Source organism: Bombus pascuorum, chromosome 1, assembly GCF_905332965.1.
Source record: "Bombus pascuorum chromosome 1, iyBomPasc1.1, whole genome shotgun sequence".
In the NCBI taxonomy this organism is placed as follows: Eukaryota; Metazoa; Arthropoda; class Insecta; order Hymenoptera; family Apidae; genus Bombus; species Bombus pascuorum.
In genome coordinates, this window is record NC_083488.1 from 12,234,462 (window position 1) to 12,259,093 (window position 24,632).

The 24,632-nt window shown below is 38.7% G+C and overlaps 3 protein-coding genes across 7 annotated transcripts in view; 2 read left to right on the top strand and 1 right to left on the bottom strand.

Annotated features, from left to right (window-relative positions):
• Nucleotides 1–24,632, top strand: part of LOC132905162 (uncharacterized) — a 153,597-nt gene that overhangs the window by 82,145 nt on the left and 46,820 nt on the right. The window contains exon 11 of one of the 2 annotated variants that reach the window (XR_009657751.1): nt 2,707–2,718. The exons of the other annotated variant lie outside the window; for it this stretch is intronic. The gene's annotated coding sequence lies outside the window, so the exon portion shown is untranslated. Of the gene's footprint in view, nt 1–2,706; nt 2,719–24,632 lie in introns of those variants that run through there. 2 annotated transcript variants of the gene reach the window in all.
• The window catches only part of LOC132905199 (synapsin), a 47,761-nt gene that overhangs the window by 8,861 nt on the left and 14,268 nt on the right, over nt 1–24,632 (top strand). The gene's annotated exons all lie outside the window — the stretch shown is intronic.
• On the bottom strand, nt 51–23,911 carry LOC132905246 (metalloproteinase inhibitor 3). Of its 3 annotated transcripts, none has more exons than XM_060956389.1 (5): nt 23,413–23,911; nt 2,782–2,908; nt 2,613–2,695; nt 2,300–2,536; nt 51–1,863 (listed from the first exon to the last, which is right to left on the bottom strand). In XM_060956389.1, exons 2-5 carry the CDS (start codon nt 2,906–2,908, stop codon nt 1,642–1,644), a joined length of 669 nt encoding a protein of 222 aa, XP_060812372.1. In that variant the 5' UTR covers nt 23,413–23,911; the 3' UTR covers nt 51–1,641. The 3 variants fall into 3 exon arrangements, with proteins under 3 accessions (XP_060812372.1, XP_060812352.1, XP_060812362.1); XM_060956369.1 differs by lacking the exon at nt 23,413–23,911 and adding an exon at nt 13,547–13,705; XM_060956379.1 differs by lacking the exon at nt 23,413–23,911 and adding an exon at nt 8,467–8,585.

Genomic DNA, 24,632 nt, shown 5'->3' on the forward strand with positions numbered 1-24,632 from the left:
ATATAATTAAAGTAAGATAACTGCTTAGGTCTGTATATAGAACGAACGAATATGATTTTCTCGTTTATTTCCCATCGTTTAAGTATCATAATACTTTACAAAAGTTATCAAATGAAAGAACTAAGACTAAGAACATACATCGTCTCGTGTTACGTTCTCAAGCTAGGAAATGCCGGCTAACTTCCGTCACGTCGCGCGCTTTTTAGTGTTTTGTACTAAAGTCCTACCCATGTGCAGGGTTTCTGTTTCTCGTCACTCTTATCGAGAAACAATACGTGATTACGCTTAGATACATAGTTGATAGGTTAGAGTACCTAACTTGATTGTAACATTTCTAACACAACGCTTAGCATCTTTGTGCTACCCTCCGAATAATGAGACAGCATGATCGTGAAAAGGAAACTTGAATTTTTTTTTCGTAAGAAATTATATTCCTTAAACATTGTTTTTTAATACTATCAAATATCTCTTTTTCTTTTATTTATTCATTTATTTTTTGTTAACTGACTCGATTGTAACTTAGTTTCAAATATTCAGAGACCTGTACAAGGACTTTGCTAAAAATTAAATACGTGTTAACAGTTTCTTATATAGAAGAAATAAAAGAAGAAGAAACTACGTACAACGAAATGAAAATGAAAATAATTTAAAAATGTATAATATACATCAATAGCCTAATATATACAACTAAAAAGATGGCCAATCATCTGTACCTGCTATTTCAGATTTCACGAAATTCAGTCGATTCATATTACGAGTCAACGTTAGCCTACGATTCAATTAAACGAAATAAGGTTAACAGCGATGATTAACGGTAGAAGAGGAAAATTTCAATCTGAATCAATACGAACAAAGCTTTTTTACCGATGATTCTTCTCGACGCGGATTAATTAAACATTGAATACATTTAACGATGTTTATTATTCGGTTTGTGAAAGAAGTCAACGATCCCGGAATAAATATTATCGACGACCGGTTAAAAAAAAGATGAAAATAGAATATCAATTATTACAAACGCGATGAAACAGACATCAAAACATCAAGGAAGTAATTTATCATGGAAATGCAAGCAGTTTCAAGAGTTCGACGGTTTATATTATACCCCTGAATAACAGCTTCCCCTCAGCTAGCTGTGTACGATTTTCCCCAATCGATTCCCTGCTTCGTGTATTTAATCAGCGTACAACTTTTGTACTCGTCGATATATAACTACCCGATTAATACTTCTAATGGAACGCAACAATAAATAGAGCATGACACGATGCAGAAATGAAAACGTTACATTGCGAATTAATGCTATCCCGACCATTTGACTTGGAAAATTTCTTGAATATTTAATCATTACAAATATTTCTTCTTTGAAGATACCACACCGGGTACAGAGTTCGCTATAACACACGTTATAAGATAGCATTAATTTGTCAACATGTTTACATGGTACAGCGCCAGTTTGCTGCATATTGGAACGCTCATTGCACACGAAGTAACATTATTCTCGTGGGGATTCTGCGAAATTTCACAAATACGTTCATAAATCGAGGCGTGTTACGTGACTTGGCACGAGCAACGTCGATTTTTCGCCAGCGTGATCGATTTTCTCGTTCCACCGTAGAACTTTCGCATGCATCGAAATAGAAAGATTTAAGGTTCTCGCGCCCTCTGTTGCTCGCGTTTCTGTTGATACTCTTTGATGCAGTTCTTATAAGGAACCGATGGGACCCAAGAGCATCCAGCTGGTCCTGGCATGCAAACGCCATAATCCCTCTGGCACTCTTCCGGACCAGGTTTGCTCTCCCATAGACATTCTTTGCCATCCGTGCCTTCTAGAGCGGCACCCTTGGTCCACCAAGGTGTGTAATAGATCTGCAATTCACGAAACGAACAGAGTGTAATTGAAAGAAAACAGTGGAATTTTTTATTAATAAGGATTCGATATTATGGCCTATTGGTTCAAATTAATCGTAGCTGAGATGAGAATTCGAACACATGCAACTGTCTGTGTCGTCTTGCACTATTGAACTAATCATTATTAGCGAAATTTTACAAGTCACAAGTTGTAAGAGATGGGAAAGGAACTCTATAAGTACAATTTGCAATGTGTTAATTTACTAACGTTAATAGTTGGAAAATTACTGTAAAAAAGATCTCTAATGATTGATTTTACATCGTTAGTCGATTGACAGAATTTTAAATATTTTTCAGTATTAAAATTAGGATTTTTGCATATTTAGGAAATTAATCGACAGAAAAACGTGTCATAAAAGCTTCATATTTGTACAAATAAAAATTTCTCACTTACGTTACACGGGCAACCATAACGATACAAATGCCTGAAACCCTTTCGTTGTCTGCTCGTCACAGAACGCCAGGCCATCTTTATACCACACAACGATATATTCGCCTTTTCACCATCATAAGTTTTGCCGCTAACAACGTAAGTTTCCCCAACTTCAAGATCCACTCCACATAAAACTTCCGACGATGCGGTCCATAAAATATTTTTCTTCAGGACGGTGTACGATGTCTTGTTATTCACCTGTAATTAAAAAACAATCAGGTCTAGATCACGATACAAAAGTGATAAGTAAAAATAGTGCAACTGCCATACGAACCTTGAAGATTTTATTGATTTTCACGCTATAGGCAATTTCATGCTCGTTCACGTTCATCATCTTCTTCACTCTTACAAGAACGACTATTATAGAGGAGAGAAAAAGAAGCATGTTTATGAAGTAACAGAAGAGATCATATTTTTCTAGCAAATTTCATGCAAATTCTTACCGAAATCTGAATTGCAAAATAGTATTTGAGGGTGACTGCTCATGCAGCTACAAGCCGCGACCCTCTGCAATGGAGCCAGCGACAGCGCTATGAGCAGAATGTACATCCAAAACCTTAGTTGCCACATCTGGAAACAGAAGAATCGAATCAATTACATGGTGAAAGTGAAAAGGAATTTCTGCATGTTTTATTGGCAGCAATAAAAAAAGATGCATTAAATCTTATCAAGTATCGTTGGAATTAGATTAAATGTTTATCAGAGATAAGAGTGAAAGGTAGAAATAATACGATAAGAGGCAAGGTAATGAAACGATCTTGAATCGAAGACGCGTAACCATTGTAAGAAGATAATGAAACTTCTGAGAAATGCTTGTGCTCTCAGACAAGATCCATTTATCTCCGAAATCTGATTAAATGTATCCGAACGATCCGAGACAGTTGTCACCTGTCAGATACGGCGTAACGTATAACTCTATTCAACGAACGAGAAACTGACTGACTAAATCATGAGAATACGTGTCTCGTTTTTGATGCAACAAACGAAGCATCGCGTCGCGGTGAATCATGACTGCTCCTAAACGACTAATCTGAATTTGCTATTGCCCCATCTAAATCTGGTATCTCGGCAGCCCACCTGCAAATCTCGTTAATGCAAATTTATTCAATCCTTGCAGAGCTGTAACCTGTGGTTAAATTGATGTACGAATTCTGCGAAACTGACGATCAACAATTGTTAACACGAGGTCTTGAATAAGCTGCCACTGACCTCAAACACGAAACTATCCGAGCAGAGAATAGTTGACAAAACTTGTTTAAATGGACTCCTCCTGAGTCACGTGTAGTGACTAAATCCTTTTGAATCAATGAAAATACGCGAAAGTAGTGTTACGAGTAGAAACATCAATCATGGAGGACAATGTTATAAATTCATTCATAACACCGAGTATAATGGGGAAGAATCACCTTTGGACCGACAATAAACGTTACGGAAGCGCTGCAATTCGGCCTAGTTTATCGACATCAGCTGGGCCAGGTCTAAACATAGACGTAAAATGGAAACCGAAGTCCAACACGGACCAGAAACGCCGTGAGCCGTTTCAAAGATCGTATTGACGATACGTTTCCTTGGACTGCGAGAATAGACCGGTGGACAGCTTAGAATCTAGGCATTCCTAACGGAACCGACTGGCTGCTGCAGAACTCTCTTCGGTAACTATACTGTGATTATGTGCATCGATAAATTCCAAATGAATTGTTGGTATTTACACACACACGTGTGAGTGCGCACGCGCACGCACGCACACACACATACACTATATTACTTTTATAACTAAGTTTTAATTAAATAACTAATGCCTTATACTACAACGGAGAACTTAAAGAATATTAATGCTTTACGCCAGAAACCTTGAACTACTTTTTCAATTTCTAATAAAAGTTTCTAATCAGAAATAGATCCAACGAACGAATTTCTTATGTTGATGTAACAAATCAAAGGAGAAAATGGGGTGAGACATATACGCCCTCTATATGTGTGTTCTATGAGGACTATAGGATAAATCACAGTAAACAAGAGATATTTTTTAAACATAGATATGATAACTATTAACAAAGCATGGAATTGGAATACGAATACGCACATAAATAATAGCAATTAAGATACTGAAAATAGTCATGCGTAGTAAACAAGACAAGACAGCACTAGTAAACAAAGTAATTTTCTGATGCCATAAAGATTTCTTTCCGTAATGCTCATCCATTTGTTAGGGAACTCACATCCTTCACTGGTAATGTATACAAATTTTGATCAAGAAATTGTATTTACCAAACGAACGATAATGCACGAAAGCATGTAGTAGGCTCGGCCTATAAATAGTAAAATCGTGAAACATATTTGTTTCAGTAGGAGCAAAGAGGTTAAGACACGAACACGAAAACGATTTCGGTGAACTATATCGCCATCGAACTTCAACGGAATGTACTGAACGTGCACCGATCGTTAGCGTGCTCAGGCAGTCACGATATTCAACCCTGTATCGATACATCATGCTCTAAAATATACGTTTACGAAGCGTAACACACGGTGTTAGTTCAAAACGCAAAGTACGTTTATAGTAAATGATAGACAAATTCGTAGGTGTTCTCGTTGCAATCATTGTTTAACACGCTTTCCAATGGCACTCATGCATTGTCATTGAACTTTTCGTTTGATAAGCTTTCGTTACGCAATGGTTTTAAAAAATTTATTGGTTACTCGACAACGAGTTAGCCATTTCAGGCGGAATGAATGTTAATAGCAAAGGCAATTTGAGTGAATTGAACCACGTTACGCTAACGTCAGGACGCTTATAGAGCCACTTGCTCAACTGTGTTTTCTCCGGCTTGCAAATTTGATTTTATTTGCGTTTCCAGTCTTATTTCTCGGTTTTATCACTGCCGTCGAGAGGGTTGAGTATTATAGTGCCACTGACAAGAAACAATTTTACGTTTAACGATCGTAAAGCTCTGTCTGATTATTGTAATTACGTACGGAATATAGGGTGTCCCAGAGTTATGAGTTCGAACTCGAGTGGATAGCGGACAATTTGCAGTAGCCGTGACTGGAAACTTTCTACACAACGCAGATGAAAAATTCTATTTGATATACTGTGGTTGAGAATAAACATAAATTTAACTCGCTAGGCTTCATTCTGGATAGCATTCTATAGGTGCCTGAAAACTCACTAATTCAAATGTCCTTAGAATTCATATTTTTATTTTACATATCTGTGTACACCATGTGCATTTGTGCATCTCCAAATTTCCGATAAATACAAACAAATTCGCAATCTGATGATTACTTTCGAAAAGTGTAATAGCCAATACTTTATTACAACAGAATTTCCTTTGTTAGGGCGAAATTTAAATTTAACGTTATTAATTAAACTTCCATCGATTCAATTCACTTATCTGAACATGAACGCATATTGATCAAACAAAAAATCATAGACAGTCGGAGTAATTATTCAATTCTAATTACCCGAATAGTCTGCCCTGCAACAAGTTCAAATAAATGGTGTTTCACCGTTGTTATAAATTCTGCCAACTGTTGAAGTTTACATTTCCAATTGGCGGACATGCGTTCATGCAATTATCAGGAACATGAATGTAGCCGATCGAGCGCAAAGTGTATCGAAATGGTTAATTGCGTGCAAGAATTTCAACGGAGCCACAGTTCGTAGCACCCACACCCAAATGATGACACCGATACTCTCACGCAGCATTCATCCGATGCACTTCATGCATCATCACGCAAAACGAATTGATTGGCTGATGTCATATAGGCAGCTACGTACTTGCATTATTTTTATTTCCGTCGGCAATAATAAACATACGCGAATGGGTCGTCCGATCCGCACCTCGTGACGCATCGACATGACGACCTAATGCGCACCCAAACTATTATTCGTCAAACGCATCACGATTTACACTGAAAGTACGAGTATTTGAACACTTATCATAGAAATCTTCCATATTGTATGTGTTATATAAAACGTTTTGAAATTTCATTAGCACTGTAAGAAGACACGACTGTCATAATTATATTGGTCAATTTTGGAACTCTGAAAATATATATACTGTATAGAAACTAGAAGATATTTATTGCATAGGTAAATATATATAGGTATTTAGTAAAAAATTAGTATACACCATGCATAGCTTTCTCAACTGTATAATAAGTGTCAAAGTTGATTATACTGAATATCGAGGTTTATTAATACAACGGATAATTGACTTCAAATAATTTTATGGTCTCCGGAATATATAGTTCTGCCAAATATGTCGTAGTTTCTATAGGTATTTTCAGATTTACTTCAAACATTACAAATACGATTGCGATAGTCAGGTCTCATAATAGTGTTAATGAGATTTCAAAATGTTTTATATAACACGCAGAAGTTATCTACAACTGCTTAAATATTTTCGTGAGCCTGTGTATTTCGTCTGAAATTTAGTTATGACGCGGCTTTGTTTATGCAGTTGATCATATAATTATTTCCTGATCGAACTGTGCTAGTTTGGTGTTAGGTTTGCAATCCGGTGTGAAGTGAATATTACTCGATACGCTGAGGACGGATTCGATTTCGTCCTGCTCCAGTTCGAGCGAGTTTTGTTTCTACGCGCTAAGTTGTGGTCATGGTTGCATTCAGAAGCAAAGTAACTGTTTGAAGATTTGTGGACTCGTTTCAAGTTACGAAAATTTCTTGGTTAACCTTTAGTTGAAGAGATAAAATTAAGAATCTTATTTCGTTTCGAACTTCCTGAAAATCATACTTTGGTTGTAAAGTATCGAAACTTACGGGAGATCTGTTGGGTTTTTTTTTTGCGTGGAGAATTAAAACGTTTGAGGCTCAATTCGCTAAAACCAACGGAGAGACATAAAAATGTTCATTTTACGAAGACCGAATGCAATCAAAGATGAACAGTATTACCATTTCGTGTTAGCAGAAAGAGCGATCCGACTGGCGTACGATGTACGACGTAATTTACGATCGATAATTCTGGCCTGAAGATTTGTGATTGCACGGATGTAAATAAGTGCGCAAGGCTACGCCAATTAACCTTAAACTCCGAATAAGTTTATACACGGCGTAGCGCTGTTGAACGTAAATGAGCGTCAGGCCACGCATACTCGCTGCAACTCATACTTATGGTAATCTAAAACGAGCATACATATGAGTGCAATAATATAACTTCTCCGCATTTTTCTCGAGTCTAGTACAAGCGCAAGGCTAAACGTTGCGATAATTCACGCGCATCGTTGTTATGAACGACAGATTATTCAGAAAAATCTGTAATGGTCCGAAATTGGCAGGAATGCATGGTACAAATACCAATCAACTACATGGACAGAATTATTAAGACAAGTAATATTTTAATACTTTCGATATTTGAATATTGTCTCGCACGATATCTAAACAATGTTAAATTGTAAACAAAACAAAAACAATTGTTAAAAAAGCTGACGTTTAGCTCCAAAATCAAATATACTTAGACAAATTTAGTAACATACGACGGACTGAACGGACTGAATTTTTAAATTGTTTCCCCTATGAAGTAGGAAGCTCGATTTATATTCTTCTTTTATAGTTTTCGTTTGGTTTACATTTACAAAACCACGATGAACTATAACATTCGACTCTCATGATGACTCTTACGGCTCTTCGATGATGAAACATCCGACGGATCAACTAAGTTACATAATAGTCCTATCCGAGTTAATATCTATTGATTCAGCATTTCCTTATCGGGAGCATTAAAATCACACTCGTCCCGCCTGCACGTGACTTTACGTAACTTTACCGGTGCGTTCAAATACGCGCCGATTTACATCGGGTACACTGGCGAAAGGATTGCCTCGTGTCCGGTCCAGTCGTAACGTTTATCGCTTTCGTATATCTTCATTAAGACGGGAACATCGGAACGATGCTGTGCGTGATGATGTCGGACGACCATGTTTAGAGGGTGCACGCTTTAAAAGGTCATCTCGACGCAGAATTCCACGAGTCACCGTGGCAAAACGACTTGAAAATGAACGCGATGCGTTATGGTGATTCAAAGCGATCAAAGCGCGTCATAATAACGTGTCGAGTGCACTTCCCGTGATTGTAACGACGTTAACACGTTTACCAGATCTTTTCTTACCTGCATACGTGTGTCTACTTTCTCCTATCTCGCGTTTTCATTTGCGGCGTATCATTGCAACTTACAAACTCCCTGCTACTCGAGTTGCTCGCGGAGATCGTTATTCCCCGTCGCGTCGAACTGATTAATTTACGTTCCGTTTCCGTCCTATTCACGAGCGTGAACTTGAGCTGATTTTCTTACCAATAAATATCGCGCGAACATGACTCTGCGAATAAAAAATTCGTTTCGCTTTTGAAATCAATGCAGTTTTAGCCGAACGCAATTTGAATTATGGACAATTGAATGTTTAAAGTTCGAAGAATAGTTTGAGAAATATTGCGTTTGCAGAGAAGTGATTTCGATGTTTGATCATAGTAAGAAAATCAGTTTCAAATGTTTCATGTTTATCAATATTCTTTGCAATAAGAAATTGTGTTCTATATTTATAAAATACCATAAGGTATAAAAATGAGTATAAATCGGGCAGTTTTTATAGTTAGACGTAGAACACAACAAAGTCTCTTCATGGTCAATTATATTATGTAAATTTAGAAAAAGTAACAATATTGTATTAGTATTTCTCGTCCTCATTATACTCCAGACGGCACTATCAGATTACCATCGTTTTAGGTCATTACAAAATTATTTCAGTGAAATGGCAATAGTACCTACCAAGAAACTTCCAAAACGATGACGCAATCGCTGAAAAATTACACCAAACAGAAATACTAAATATATTAAATTGATTTACTGTTACATCCGCAAAATCGACAGTACTTTTTCATCTACCTAACATTATACGATGAACCGGAAGTAATATTACATACGGTAGTACAAAGGAGCATCTAGGAAGAATTTCTTTTAAAACAAGGAAGACAATCGCAGCAGTAATTGAATACCGACTTGCATCAGGCATTCTTGCAATTGTTTACAAGATACAGTGGGCGGATTTACGCGACCATTAGAACGCGTTCTCAGCAAGTTCTTGAAGTTTTATATTACGTTACAGCTGACAGCAGCGGCAGCGACAGCAGCTCGTATCAAATATACCGGGGCGTGCACCGGCTCACTAGTTCCAAGCGTGAAAATGTTCATCGTCTTACGAGTTTACAGGACTCCGATCTCATGAACAGGAGAAATATATCGTGTAAACTATTATCCAAGCAGCCAGATGATAATATTGTGCTTAACTCAACGAGTATATTTCCACCGAGTGGTTCAAATGTTGAAACTTTTATCAGAAACGGAAGAGGCGTGGAATATAAAACCCGTTCAATTAACATTTTGCCACGGTAACAAGATTGAAAATTAGCGATGACATAAAATCATAAATACGTCTATAAATCGTGAAGGTTTATCGAAGCGTATATTGAGATATTCGAGACGCTATTAGGCTTTTAACATAAATTATGCTTTATAAAACGCTTTCTCATTGAGCTAAGATTAAGTGAGAGGGAATAATTGTTTACGGATCGAATGAACGATTGTTCTTTTGATTATCAAGACTCGCAATTAATTATTGCTCTTTTCAAGAATAAACGGATTGCATATCGTTCGAACGAGTTCCAACGTAATGCCTAGATTTAACGAACTCCTGATTTCGAAATAGCACATATATTAAGCTAAGAACAATTGTTCTCGTTATCGTTACCAGAAGTCGTTTCGCTGGATTAGAATTCTTGGAAATCTTTCTGAAAATACACACGGTCTATTTTTGAATTTCAAGAATAAGAAAAGGTTAGTTTCCACGTTTCTGGATAACTTCGCGGATATTTGCAAATTCAATAAACAAAAAAAAAAATGAGATAAATAACATGTAAGAAATGCAGAGACTCGTTTCTTCTTTAATTAGACGTAAGCATACAGCGTTAAACATTCTCTGATACTCCAAAAAATTGAAGAAATATATTCGAACATAAATTTTTGTGGTCGTCGATTTTCGAGCTACGAGATTGCCTTGTGGGTGTGGAATTTATAACGAACTGCATCTCATTAAAAGTTAATAACAACCCTTTAGTAGCGAAGAGACAGATTAGGCTCCTGTACGAAATCAGCTAAATCGACGCGATGTAGAGAAGAAAGTTATAAAAATAAATTGGCCAGCATTTTTCAGTGAACGACGTATTGTACATTTTAATGGTAATCACGATGTACTTTATTGAAGAACCATCATTTTCGTTAGTATCTACTTACATATTCATTAATTTAGCGTTACATTAACACGCGGGAAATATGATGCCCAAAATTTTCTCTCAATGAATTGACTGGCCTTTTTATCTCGGCCTGGATAAATCGATTACTCGCTTTCGTCGCGTCATCGACCATGAATACCGGTTTAATCGCTATACACCAGACAACTTATATACATGTTTCATATATAAAATTTCAATTTTTAATCACCCTCGAATTCTATTCTATTTCTGAATATATCGTTTTTTGCAGAATGTACAAAATTTCATTAATTATACATAAATAATCCTAAACATCTCGTGTTTGCTTGAAGTAGTATGTCACAGTTAGTAGTAACAGTAATGTCAGTAATAAGAGCAGCAAATCAGAGCGATGTAATTTCTGTGCACACTTAACAAGAGTGTGAAGACTCAACGTTTATGTGGATAGCAATTAGCATCTCTCACAATCGGGCAAGCTAAGTGCTGTACAGAGGCTTTCAAACACGTCGTTTGAAGTTCATCGCTGTGTTTGCTAACAGTGCATGTAATTAATGCGCAAGAAATGACGTCTCGCATTGACGAGCACTTGCGTAATTTCATGCGAACTATGTGAATTGAATTGCATGAAAAACATTGCCGAGAATTCTTAGCTGATTTGCAAAAATATTTTTGTTCAGAAATATCATGAAATATTTAAAAAAAAATTGAACGATGCTTGAAACGTCCTTCCCCCCAAGACGATGCTCCCTTAGTTCAAATATTCGTTATGTTTATCATAATTCCGGAATGTGACATCAGTTGAAAAGCCATGCAAATCTGGAAACATATTGCGTAAACGAAATACATGTGTATGTACATATAAAGTACTGTATTCGCATGTTGCTTTAGCGACTTATCTTTTACTCTCTATTCTTATTTATCTAAAAAAGTATATAAAAAGTATATAATAAATAATAAAGAAAGGGTTCATAACAAAAATGACCTTTGTGCAGGATTGTTTTTCTTCAGAGAAACAAAAGAATACTCTGACATCTTTAATTTTTTTTCTATATATTCAAACTGTTTGAAATAAAACATTTGTCATATTACACAATTGTTGTCAATGTATTTGTACTTATTGTAAATGGTTTAGTTCATTTTTTTTTTTTTTTTTTTTTTTGTTGTAAGACAGAATATAATCTTCTGAATACTATATTAAATGTATTATCATCTAAATGGGCGGAAAACTTGACAGGAGCTGTTTCTGCTAATTTGTCCCTCAATTACCACGTTTAATATTATTTAATTACTAAATGAAAAATATTTTGTATAGCATTGACTAGCAAACAATCGATCTATATTCTTAACTCCATGTTTAAAAGTGATCTAAATGTCGAATAATGCGAACACAGAGCAACATTTTGTTACAATCTAGATAAAAATACACTGAAGTAACGTCCAACGTCTGGCCATGCGTCGAGTAATAAGATAAATCTGCAGTTTTCCTCAGAAACAGTCGAATCATTTATGTTCTAAATCCGCGACTGCAAGTGCAGATGCGATGCAGACAAGTATTAATTATACGATCGATCAATCACCGGCAAATGAATGGTCGGATGACGACCGCCACGATGTCACGGAGCGCGCGTGATTTCGAATCATCGCCGCGCGAGAGATAAATCGACGATGGTACCGATCGCTGATTTACATTTTCCGAGCCATTTGTCGCAAACAGCGTTCGATTAATGAAAACAATTTAACAAATGGCCGCTCGATCCTGAGACACGCGGTACTACCGCGAACACTGTGCCATAGCAAGTGTTGCAAATTGATAATTGCACCGAGGCTAATAACAGAGCAGCATCACGCGTGCCGCGAAACGCGCACGAACACAATATGTCACGAGGATAATCGACGTATAAATACACATCGCTTATCGTCATTATCTGACATTCATCTAAAGAGCAACTAGTTTTCACCTGAGGCGGTTCATCTTCGATGAAAGTTCATGACTCAACCGGTGCACTAGCAGAAATTAAACATTTTAAAACAAGCTTATACCTCGAGCTAAGGCTCCGAAATATTGCAGAATTTCGATACCAGCCATTTGTGATTATTTTATGGATTTTCGTTTCCCTATTTTATTTGTGTATGTGTGTAAGTGCAAAAATGGATAAGTTCGAGAGAAGAAAACGATTAGTGATTCTAAGAATTTTCTCGTTCACCGTATCATGCGTGGATAACGTTGATTGAAAGTAAATATTGCTATCTTTTACGCTACTACACCGCATATGTAATATTCGTGATGTGTACTTAAGCGATAATCCGTAGAAATCGTTAAGAAGTAAAACGAAGAAAACGAAAAAGATATACATTAGCTTTCGTAAGATGGGAAAAATAAATCGACGTGAAAGTCGACAGTTATCGCTTGCGGATGTCTATCGTTTCTGTCACGTTAACCTTTGCTAGTTTACACGTGACCGTCTATTAAATTGAACTGGATGAACTCACTCTAGTTTCCACGGAATGTCGAAGCTTTACTTGGCCGCTTCTAATACAATCCTAACCTACCGATATTTCACTCGATTTAAAAATCTCACATCTCCAAATTCACTAGATCACCCAAAGGAAGAAAGACGAACAAAATACGAATTTTTAAAAGAATTTGATTTCTAAAAAAAATTTACCGCGATTCAATTATCAATCATGAATAGACTGCGGATATTTATGTAGAAACAAATTTTCGTGATCACGATTAAAAAAACGATATTTCTTTCACTTAATAAATATTATAACGAATGTTCTACTTCGGAAATTTTATATCGTATTTTTAAATTTTTCACAAACGTATAAAAATCTGCAGTCTAATCGTGGATATTAAATTTTCACAATTCACAATTCGTCCCCAGAATTTCGCGAACGTCGAATCGAGTAAAAAAGGAACGAACCTCTAGAATCGAACGTTTCCAAAAATAAAAATTCGCGTGACGATGGCGAAACGGAGCAACAGCCAGGTAGAGGCTTCTAAGACGCCCGTCAAAGCAGGACTGCCCCAGTTCCATCGTATTACCGCTATTATATTCTGCGGCAGCATCCGTACATGCGTGTACGCATGAGCTCTGAGCTCGTGTACACTTGCCAGCTCACTCACTCGCACGTTCGTCAATGCGAATATACTGTCGCGGCGTGCAGAAGCTACGAAGCCGAGCCGAAAGAAGGAACGCGAGACTATCTGAACAGCGATTAATCATAAATTTGGACGTTACGTCATGTCGTGACCGACGATACGTAGTCGGAAGTGCAACCGACTAACCGACGATTACGTCGATTCTTCTCAGTAAAGACGATGTATCGGTGTTGCCGTCGATCTTGCAGATTTTAATATAAGCTCGTTTCATTTATTATTTCTGTTTGCTTGTTATTATTTATGACCATCTCACTGCCATCTGCGAATTGAGACGTATTATTAGAATGAACAACTGTGAAATTAATAGATCGTTAGATTTGAATTTCTTAAAAGCCACACTGATCGTCTCTAGTCGTCACATCAGTTTAACAAGTTACGACTACAGATATAGATTTTTACAATCGTTTATGCTATCCCCAAATAAATTTCTCAAAATAATTCATTTCCTTTTTATGATATAAAATGCTGATTATATAGCTGAGTAATAAGATTAAGAATTTCGTAAGAAGTGAAGCTGATCAATTTGGGTTCTAAGAGGCTTATTTACGAGATGATTTTGGAGTTAAAGAAGAAATTTGATAACTTGGAAAAGCGCATAGCAAGATTTGTGAGTCAGTTAGTGATATCTGGTACCACATAAATCACGATTCTTGTATCTAATATTAAAACGAAACCATGACATAATAAGTATATTGGATATGTGCATATCTCTGATATTTGTATTATATTTAAGCGGAACAATGGAAATCAACATTGTATTGATTCATATATTTATCGCTGCTGATAAGTATGTAGTCTGAGGTTATTAAAAAGATTCAAATTTTATAGACGTACATGTAAATACGTTATCAGCGTGTCGCGCAATTTTGGGTGTTTTGTCAATAAACTCGGTTAAAATTTCGTCAAAACGTGTTGCAAAATGATGATAACGAACTGAGTGATATTATACACTGAATAATACGGACAGAAAAAAGTATTACGAATTCCTCGATACGAGATTCCAGATACATATATCTTCATACTTGTGCCGAGATTTTGCATCAAATTCGATATTCTTAACAGTGAAAACGGAGATAGCGATATGTCTTTTAATTACATTTCGATATCGATGCCACTGCTCGGGACGATAGCACGATTAATCATGTATTTGAACATCGTGTCGTGTTACTCGTTTACTGTGCACGAACACATAGGTACATATACTGAAGAATTTACTACATTTGACACATACGTAAGTACTTTGTTATGAACGATACCAGAGGGAATACGAATTCAAAATAAAAGACGAAAAAAGAATCGAAGAGACCTGGCATGGTTTCAAGCTCGAATGGCAATGAATCTCTCTATGGTTTTGCATAACTGCTCCACGATACCCGCTATTATTAATCCAATGCATAACATTGCAATTCCGTTACGTTCAACGCAATTTTTCTCCAACCACATGGAACGTCGTGAATCAAGTTCCTGCTCTTCGTTCGAAAGCTAATAAACAAATTTCCCACGGGAAACATGTGTAAAACATTAGACACGATCATGACGAATCAGTCTGTTTTTGTAACCATCCGGGATTCGACTTTGTAGAATTGTTAAAACCGATCTCAATACCGTTAACGTTCCAATTTCCCGCGGAGGTTTGATCAGCGGGCAAATTGACAGGTCGAAACGTTTTATTATGGTAATCGAGGGAATTAGGGTAATCACCGAAGCAACGGGGAAAGTCACGGCGATAAAAGTATCCAACGCTGTTCTCGTGGTGTTCGCGTCATGAATGCGTATCTATATTTACAGTGTGACTCAGTGTAAATAACGAAAGAACTAACGCGATACTGGTGGTCGACAATTTGCGCCTCGTTAAATCGGCCGCTATTGCGACCCGATAACAATCCGCCAGTCTTCATTTACCGGTCGAAATAAAAACGTAATCGCACCGATTCACCGTAATGCACGCACGAGCTGCATTAATTCGAAGATTCGTAAGCGTAGAATAATGCACGTCTCGTACGCTTTGGAAGTCTCTACGTATGATTCAGCATCGATCCTGGAGGATTACGTTAAGATGCAATTTCGTGGACGACTGTCGGGAAGAGAAACGAGAGGAATGGAACAATTGTCAAGATTTAGGACGGTCTACGACAGATGCACAAGACAGCCAGGCCTTGGATGGGATCGTTATTGATAGTAAAAGGAATTTTATTGCTTCTACAAAACATGTGTTTGTAGAATAAAGAAGAAGCATGTTCATGGAAGTGTTCGCATTTGTGAAAATAATCGTTGGCAAAGAAAACGTCTGGCTATAAATTGCCAAGAGGAAGTCGTCGCAAGTTGCATACAACCGGTTGGGGAAGCAGAGAGGAAACAGAATCAACGATCAATTTGCGAGAAAAATCTGGCCTTAGCTTTGCCACGAAATTGCGTGCGGGCATGTTTCGTGCACGGTTTAATAGCGATAACCGTGCTCTGCCTTGTATGTAAATTGCGGTTGGTGAACAATGAAGTGTAATTTCGTAGTCAGAGCGCAAATGGGAAATTTGACGTGATTCGATTCTAAAAACGCGAGGTTTCTTTCGAAACGGTCTGGTTGATAGGACGTAGCTGATAGAGAGCTTTTACCTTGTAAACAATGGTACAGATTAGGCTATTAGCGACACTTTCTATCTTGTGAAACTTTTACTATATCATTATGCAAATTCGATTGTTACGGATAAAACGTTGAAAATCATAGTAATAACGAATCACTCACGGTATAGAATGAAGAAAATGATCGACCTCGGGCGATAGCGCGTAGATGGGTACGCGATATATTTATCAGAGTGTTTGGATTTAGTAAATTACTGGACCAAAAATATAGGGCAGCTAACGACACAGAAATAAATGGGCAGCTATTTTCACGCGCATCGAAGAAATAAAAGTGTTTCAAAACAGCCCGTGGGTCACAAACCGTTGACACGGATTGTCTGTATCTATTTTTAACCAGACAGGGAAAAAATAGAGCCGCTGACTGACGAATAGCTCTATCTTTGGTGCGAATCTACCGCGAACAATTACAACGATGTACTTATCTGCGTGCCAACGAAAAGCATTCTAATCCTTTTATTTACCAAACGAACGACACAATGTTCTTCTTATTGGAATTAAGCACGTACGTTTCTATATAGATTAGGCGACTGTATCTTTATAGTTTACAAACTTTTAACTCCGATATTCCAAGGAATGATGCGTTGAAAGTTAATTGCAATAGGATTATGTGATTCTGCGTAAAACTGTTTCTTATTAAACAATATCAATACCAGAAAAGTGAATGTACATAGGCGTATCAAAGCAACCAATATATTTTAGACCTCGAGAATTGCCTACCCACTGACGACAACTCATGAAAATAACAGATGAAATCACAGCCGATTATTATCAAGCGTGCACTTTGAATTGCCAGCTCGAAGCGTGGGTAGAGGAGAAAAATGTAGACTTCCTTTGACGCGGGTACACCATTTGCATGGCATGATTTCACGGAACATCTGTCAAAAAGGGAGCCGCGGATCGCGTCTCCTCCTTCACCCCGTGAAAGGAGCCGCGACTCCGATACTGGCTACAAAATATCGCGTGCTACATGTGAAGAATGTATTCGGGAGAGTTACATGTTTGCCTATAACGGGTAATTAATTCTCCGTACGGATTTACCAGGCATCGGGCTCGGTTAGAATTTCACAAAATCGAATTTATCACTGAAAGTTCACGTGGCTCGCGTTATATACGAATAGTAAATCTGCGTGTGTCGTTGGAGCTGTCATGAACTAACTCAAGAACGAATAGATTAGAGAGAAATAGAGAGAGATGGGGGGATAAGGGAGGTGAAAAATAAGTTGAATACACGAAGCAACGACGGGATGTCGCGTTTAACGAATGGCTCTAATTACTAAAACGCTTTCCCATCCTAGAAAACATCTCGTTCCCCGAAGCGTCGTTGCAAAAGCGTTCTATACACGCGGTTCGCCGCAATACTCCTCTTTCGCGTCGATGAATGAGATTGCTGGCCGCTGAGTCACTCTGCTCGTAGTAGCAGCGTTAGCTGGCCCGCGAAAGAACGCGGCAGACGTCAGAGAACAGAGAGAGAAAGAGAGAGAAAGGGAGAACCGACTACCTCTAAGTATCACTCGTAATAGTCGTAATACGTGGCTGAAATTTTTAAAAAGGCCCGCTGATTGATCGTGCACGACGTACGAAGGCTTTCTGCGTATGTACACGAACTTGTCGATCGCTAACTTATGGCGATCGATGCCAAGGACTGACTCAACGGCAGCGATCCGCCTGCACTTCAAAGCGGCCCGCTTTCTGCTGAAAATTCATTCCTTCTGCCAACCGATTCCATACTTTCCGCGAACCACGACCGCAAAACATCGCGCTCACCAGACACTGAGGTGGGAATGCAAAGTCGTACGAGGAATTGTTTCCATCGATACTACGAAGCCACTTGTAATTTGATTACTCAGTACTAAAGAATGTCGAATAAACAGTTTGTTTAAAGAATACCTTTTGCCAAAGAAACCGCAAAACGTGTACCTGATTTCATATTCATACGGAATTCGCTGTACGAGAATTTCACACGACTCTGGAATACCAAGATAGTAGAAACGCGACTGGGAAACATCGTGATACTATTATAGAAACGTAGAAACACAGTGATTCAAGCTGTTAGGATCTTAATCAATTTCTGTTGCGAAGGCTTAAGGAAATGAACGTTTCGTTGGTTGAAACTTACGAATATACCTTTTGAAATGAATGCAACACGTGCAAGGGTTGTCGTACTCTTTCATTACCGCGGCTTAATGCTTCAGCCGCGCGTAATGCGATCGGTTCTTCGTGCCAACGAATAATAGCGAGCGTTAATTAAAGCTCGCGCACTCGATTATGTGTGCCACGTAATCTTATACGCGTTTACGGGTGAATCCTCCTGAGCGCGTGCAGAGACTCACGAAGAAGATTAAGAGGAAGAAGAGAAAAGGAAAAGGTAAAAAAAAGAATGCTAACCGCGGACAGAAAGTGCATGACTAGACTGACCATATATTTGTGATGATGTAACGGGAGAAACCGCAAAGACCACACCCCGACGATACCGCAGCCACGTGCTGTTTCGTAAGCTACCGACTTTTAGGCAAGGCCATTGCGATGTTGCTTGCTCCCCATAACATGTTTTTGGCCATTCCATGGTGTACATCCTGAACATTACCTTGAGATGCGGCAAGTAAGATTCGTGGTCTGTGATTCATGTCGGTATTTTCGGAATTATATATTAAATGTATTTTTATGGTTATGTAGCGTTAGATGTTTAATGTAGGGCGAACTGTACAATCACTTTTTTAAGATATCCATGACTTTCTATGGCTATTACCTTGACATGCGGTTAATAAGATGCGTGTGTTTCGCAAATTATGTATTAAATGAATTTTTCTGACGAATGCTTAATGTAGTTTAAATTGTAGAAATTATTCGAGTTCGCGAAGTAACTACGTTACCATTAATCTGCATTCTCTGTATTAAGGACCGCTAGTCTGTCGAAGGTTCTTGAACCGCAAGCGAAGTAATTACTGCGTGAGAAATATAGCACCATGCGATGTTTCCGGGTGGACAAGAGGAGTAAGTTTGTGGTCTCGGCAGTTTCACGAGTCCGTCGAACGTTGTTGCTCGTTAGTGCAAACAGCAAAACCGTGTCTCGCGTCTTGGAACAGTGCAATTGGGAGCAGCTATGTTCACACAGAGTGACAATTTTAATTGATCGAGAGAACACGATCGAAAACGGTGACAAACAATGTCACATTCCATTAATTTGGCTGACCTTCGACTCATTAATGTCACGTTTGGATAAAGGAAAAGAAAGAAAGAAATATATATCGGGGAAGGACAGGTATCGCGAATTCCATGGAAATTATTAATTTATTATTGGCGCCAGAGACATGTATTGGATAATAGCCAAAGACGGAGGAACGTCGTTAATCACCAACATAGCTCGCGCGCATTCGCGTAGTCGAAAGTGCACAGGACCGGTTCGAATGAGGTCGTGAAATAATACCAGAACTACGAAAATAACGGATGTAAAACGTTGTTAATTCGTGCGACGTAAGAATATAAGTATAAATATTACCAAACGCGCGGTAACAGGCGCCGGATAAAGAACGCCTCTCGTGCACACTGTAATCAGGAACGCGGGACGGACATAAAGCAGCGCTATAGGCATAAATAACAAGAAAATTGCCAATAACTCCGAGACGTACGTTCGAGTCTGTGGTGCGTTTGATCTCGGAATAGTTCAGGATTTATCGACCAGATTCCCAGATTACGCTATCTCCAGTTGCCATGAAAGAATAGGAAAGAAGAAGAAAAAATCCGGAAGAAGAGGAAGGAGAAGAAGAAGAAGAAGAATGGATCGCGAACTCCTGTGGCGTTATCGAAACGCAACACTGTACACAGGCACTGTGTCCCCCTATCCTCTGTACATCGTTGGACGGCGCGCGTGCGATCATGAAAACGGGCTGCTATAAATATTCGATTCGCTGCTCTAATCTGTTGGCGGACGAGGTATACCGGGTCTACCAAGTCTACAGAGGGCCGTCGCTTATTCTTCGAATGGAAATAAAACGCGTGTAGAGCATAGGTAGACACAGTGGACGGGTGACCATGCGAATACACGGGCCTAATACACGTTTCTGAAGAAACGCGTACGTAGATAGCTAGGTATACATAAGCGGAGACCGGCTGGTTGGCGCCACTCGGTCCTCTCATAGCGTATCGGAGAAACGCGTAATAAACGTAATATCGTACACGCCGATATGACCCGTGCATTACGTTCCCTTATGAGAGTCGAACCGAGGGATTATATCTTCCTCTTCCAATCTTCCTTAATCGGCGTATCACAATACCACGTCGCAACGTGGGGAGGTCAGAAAGGATTTATAACACGTCCCAGGCTAGTCGTCCCTGTTTGTACTTCAGGGAAATCGCTTTAGTCTAATGAACAGCGACCACGACCATTCTCGATCGTTCCACGAAATCGTTCCTGGACACGAAGAAAGTGCATGTAAAAGATTTGAAATTGAAACTTTAATTGACGATATCGCAAGAAATATTCAGTATTTCGTCCTATGATGGAGTATTTTTGAGAATAGAGTGACGAAATCTATCAGTGTGAAACGTTTCACCTCAATTCAAAACTCGAAGGTCTTATTGTAGATTCAGAGTATTGTAGTTGTAATTTGAAAATAAACTGGTATCGCTATCAAGTTAAAGAGTCTTTTTCTTGTACAGAAAGTATTTACGTTTTGTAGATGGAAATAGTAAATTGCATTTTTTATTAAACTAGTAATTTTTTCGGTTAAATTAAGTAGTTTCTTTAGTATGAAATTACATAAAATTCTTTATATAGTTGCGTGGTACCGCCTTCTGAATGGAGAAATGCTCTCAGATTTCCCTTACAAGTTTTACGAGCAAATTGATAAAGGGGATAAGAGAGATAAGAATGAGAAACTTTGATTACGGTTACGTGAAACATATCTTCAGACTCCATTCAAACAGAATACCGTATTCAATTGTCACTATAATAACTTTGTTTCCAATGATGTTTGTTTGAAAGCGTATACAAACGGTTCATGCGAAAGATTCAATCATTAACTCGACGCCAGAACGCGGCGCCGCGCCGTGCCGGCAGGTACATTCCTCCGTACGAGAGGTACGATATAGCCAACTCGAAGTTCATGTCCTCATATTTTCTGTCGTCCGCTTTATCGAAATCGATTCCTCGACAGCATACCGAATTCGATTACATGGATATCAGTTTCGCCAATCGAACATCGAACGAAGCTTCTCTTGAGCTTTACAATATGCGATCTTTCTTTGACTTTCCGATCGAGCGTGGAAGATATAATCCACGTTTAACAACCGGTTAAGTAAGATCGTCAAATTTTGATATTTAATAAAGTCGTCGGACGTTTACTACCTATCTAACGTTAATGTATGATACTTAATGAGGTGTGCTCCACACGCTGAAAATGATAAATAGGACAAGCTAACGAGCAAATGGTTGTTCTCCGCCCTATATCGAATCGATGAAAAGGTGGATTGGATTTACGAGAAAATTTGTTCTCAAGAAATACAACATGAACACTACACAACCATGAATATGAAATTCCTTCCAAATACATGTTGGAAATACTAACATATAACAAATTGAAATGTATTATTCGAAACCTTGGTATCGCTTTCCTTAATTCAATTCCGTCACCTTAACCTTATTGACAGTAATTGACAACAAAAACCAACTATTATTAGAATTTCGTTAGCATAAATTGAGGAACTTTTGAAATTATTCTTCGCTATATATTACCCTAATAATTTGTATTATTTTGTTTATCGCGAGATATTGAAACTATAATGTATTTTAGCAAACAAGTAATGTAAATTTCTTAATAGTAACTTAAAATACGTCTCAATTTACATTTAATTAATTCTCGTTCGCTGGATAAATAACTTCTTACATTTCTTTATCACAAAGGTATTCGTCGTTATCGATATCGGTAAAGCGAAGAGGAAAGGAAGGCGATCATAGACATTACCGGACACGATAGGTCGAACCTCGACTAATTAGTATCATGAATTATTCATATCTTGAGCTGTCGTTTAAAGAACATAACGATGACAGAATATAACGAGATGCGAGGGTTTTGTTTGCGTGTAGTAGCGAGAAATAGCAGGTATTCGGATTTTTTTTCGAAAAACGCTGGGTACACGAATACCAGGAATATAATAGATGTTGCTAGATAGAATTAACATAATGAAACGATCGTAAAAGTCTACGTCTCTGTTATTTTCACGATTCGCGTGGATTCTCGCGTTTCAACCATGGCATTCGTGGCTGGAATGTCTGTCTTCGCATAAGGTTCATATGACACAGTCTTAGAGGTAGCATAAACGATCCTGTACCGTGTTCGTGTTGTCTGATTTAGACTTATCGTTTTATTTATACAACTAGCGCTGCGAGATTCGCTGTATTTAAGAACAATGCCTTGAAACAACGCATAATTTCTACGTTTCTATCTACGTTAAACATCGGTAAATTCGCTGCCAGAAACGCGTAAAACATAGACTCGATTGTCTAGAACACATCAGTCTATTCGATTGAATACACTTTGATTAGAAAAGAGAACCTCAGAGAACGCGGTTCTGCGTTTCCTCGGTGCACGATTAGCGAAGTTTATTTTGGCTCGCGAGCGAGTATGATGTCATCGTTTTGATTGCTACTACGATTAAGCGACAAATGTATAACTTGAGGCCAAATGGAGTCAAAGTGCAGCCACTTTTAGTAGCGAATGTTATTCTCGTATCTACTAATCTTCGAACGTTCTGCTAGAAAGTTTTATTGACATAAAATCTATCTACGGATCATATGGAACAGTGAATTGTCTGAATAATAGATAAAGTATCGATTGATAAATAAGAAGCGAGTAGAGAAAAGCACGTTAGAGGCACGTTAAAGGTATATACAAAGGTATATACAAAGGTATATAATTAAAGACACCATCAGTACAGGAACACGAAACCGCTTTCAAGTACAACGTGAAAATCGTACATGCGGTGCACAGATACCTTTCTTCGTGACCCCGCGTAGATCCTTCCGCTTCGGCTTTCCTCGTAAAGTTTACTTGCACTCTACCTTTCTCTCCGTTATTCTCCTTGACCTCAAAGACGCGCAATCATTCTTCGAAACTGCGAATGGTTGTACCAGAGTCCGTCGACGGGTCGACGTAGCCGGTAGATCTTTCAGAAGCGACTGCCTCTCCGTGAGCCGGCGAGTTCCGCGTGATTCGATTCGCGTGCACCACGTTTTTCTCCTTCGTTTGCGGAAACTACGATCGAACTGATAATCGAACGAACACGAATCGTACTTAACGATGAGTGGAAGCTTTCCCGCAACCGTGTTATAAATAAACGATCTCGAGTTCGCTAACTATATCAGCCGATACACCATCGACCGTAAACGAGGACCGACTGGATTTTCACGTGTGTTTATCGATCGGCGCACACGTATACGTCCAACAAGAGCGGACCGTTCGCGCGCGAGCTTCGAAAAGCAATGCAAGCGCGAACGACACGGGAGCCTCTCGTTCCTTCCTACGTTCTTACGTCGATCTCGCTGCTGTTTCTATCTCCCTTCCGATCCAGTCCTCCTCTCACTCTCTCTCTTTTTCTCCTACCCTGCTATCCTCCTCACTCCCGTTCAATCATACCTGTCCTCCGTCTCTGTCCCCATTTCTGACTTTTACCATTCTCTCTCGCTCTATACCGTGCTCTCCTGCTCTCTCTTCCTCTCGGAGAACTTTGCTCGTTCCAGCGTGTTACGCTCTTTTTCTCTCTTTCGAACTCGATCATCTTTTTTCATACCTCTCCCCCCTCTCTCCCCCTCATTTCTTTCGTTTATCCCTCTTGTTTTCTCGTTACCTTCCTCGTCTACTTTCCTCGTGTCCTTGCTCGCTCTTCAGCCCTTCCTTCTTCATCTTCCGCGGCTTCTTACCTATATCTTCGTCACGCATTTTCATTATCGTTCTCCTCCTGTCCCGATCCACAACTTCCCCTACCATTGGAGTTTTCCCCCTTCCAACGTTCTCATCCCCCACTTTGTCGGTATACCTTGCTCGCTTTGCGTCTCCTGCCGGCCACCCACAGTCCTCTTTCTCTTTCTTTCGTCTTCTCTCTCCGTTTAACCGATGCTTCGTCTTCCTCTATTTCTCTCTCTCTTATTTCGAACTTCGTCGATCTACTTACATTTTTCTTGGCCAATCGCCCTCCTCTTCCCACAACGCGACCTC

What these genes read in the sequence shown, in the direction of transcription:
- LOC132905246 (XM_060956369.1), bottom strand. Translation starts at nt 13,660, where the DNA reads ATGGAACTGGGGCAGTCCTGCTTTGACGGGCGTCTTAGAAGCCTCTAC. An exon ending in GGAAACGTTCGATTCTAGAG is followed by an intron (nt 2,909 to 13,546) that starts GTTCGTTCCTTT and finishes TTCTGTTTCCAG; the next exon opens with ATGTGGCAACTAAGGTTTTG. An exon ending in ATTTTGCAATTCAGATTTCG is followed by an intron (nt 2,696 to 2,781) that starts GTAAGAATTTGC and finishes CCTCTATAATAG; the next exon opens with TCGTTCTTGTAAGAGTGAAG.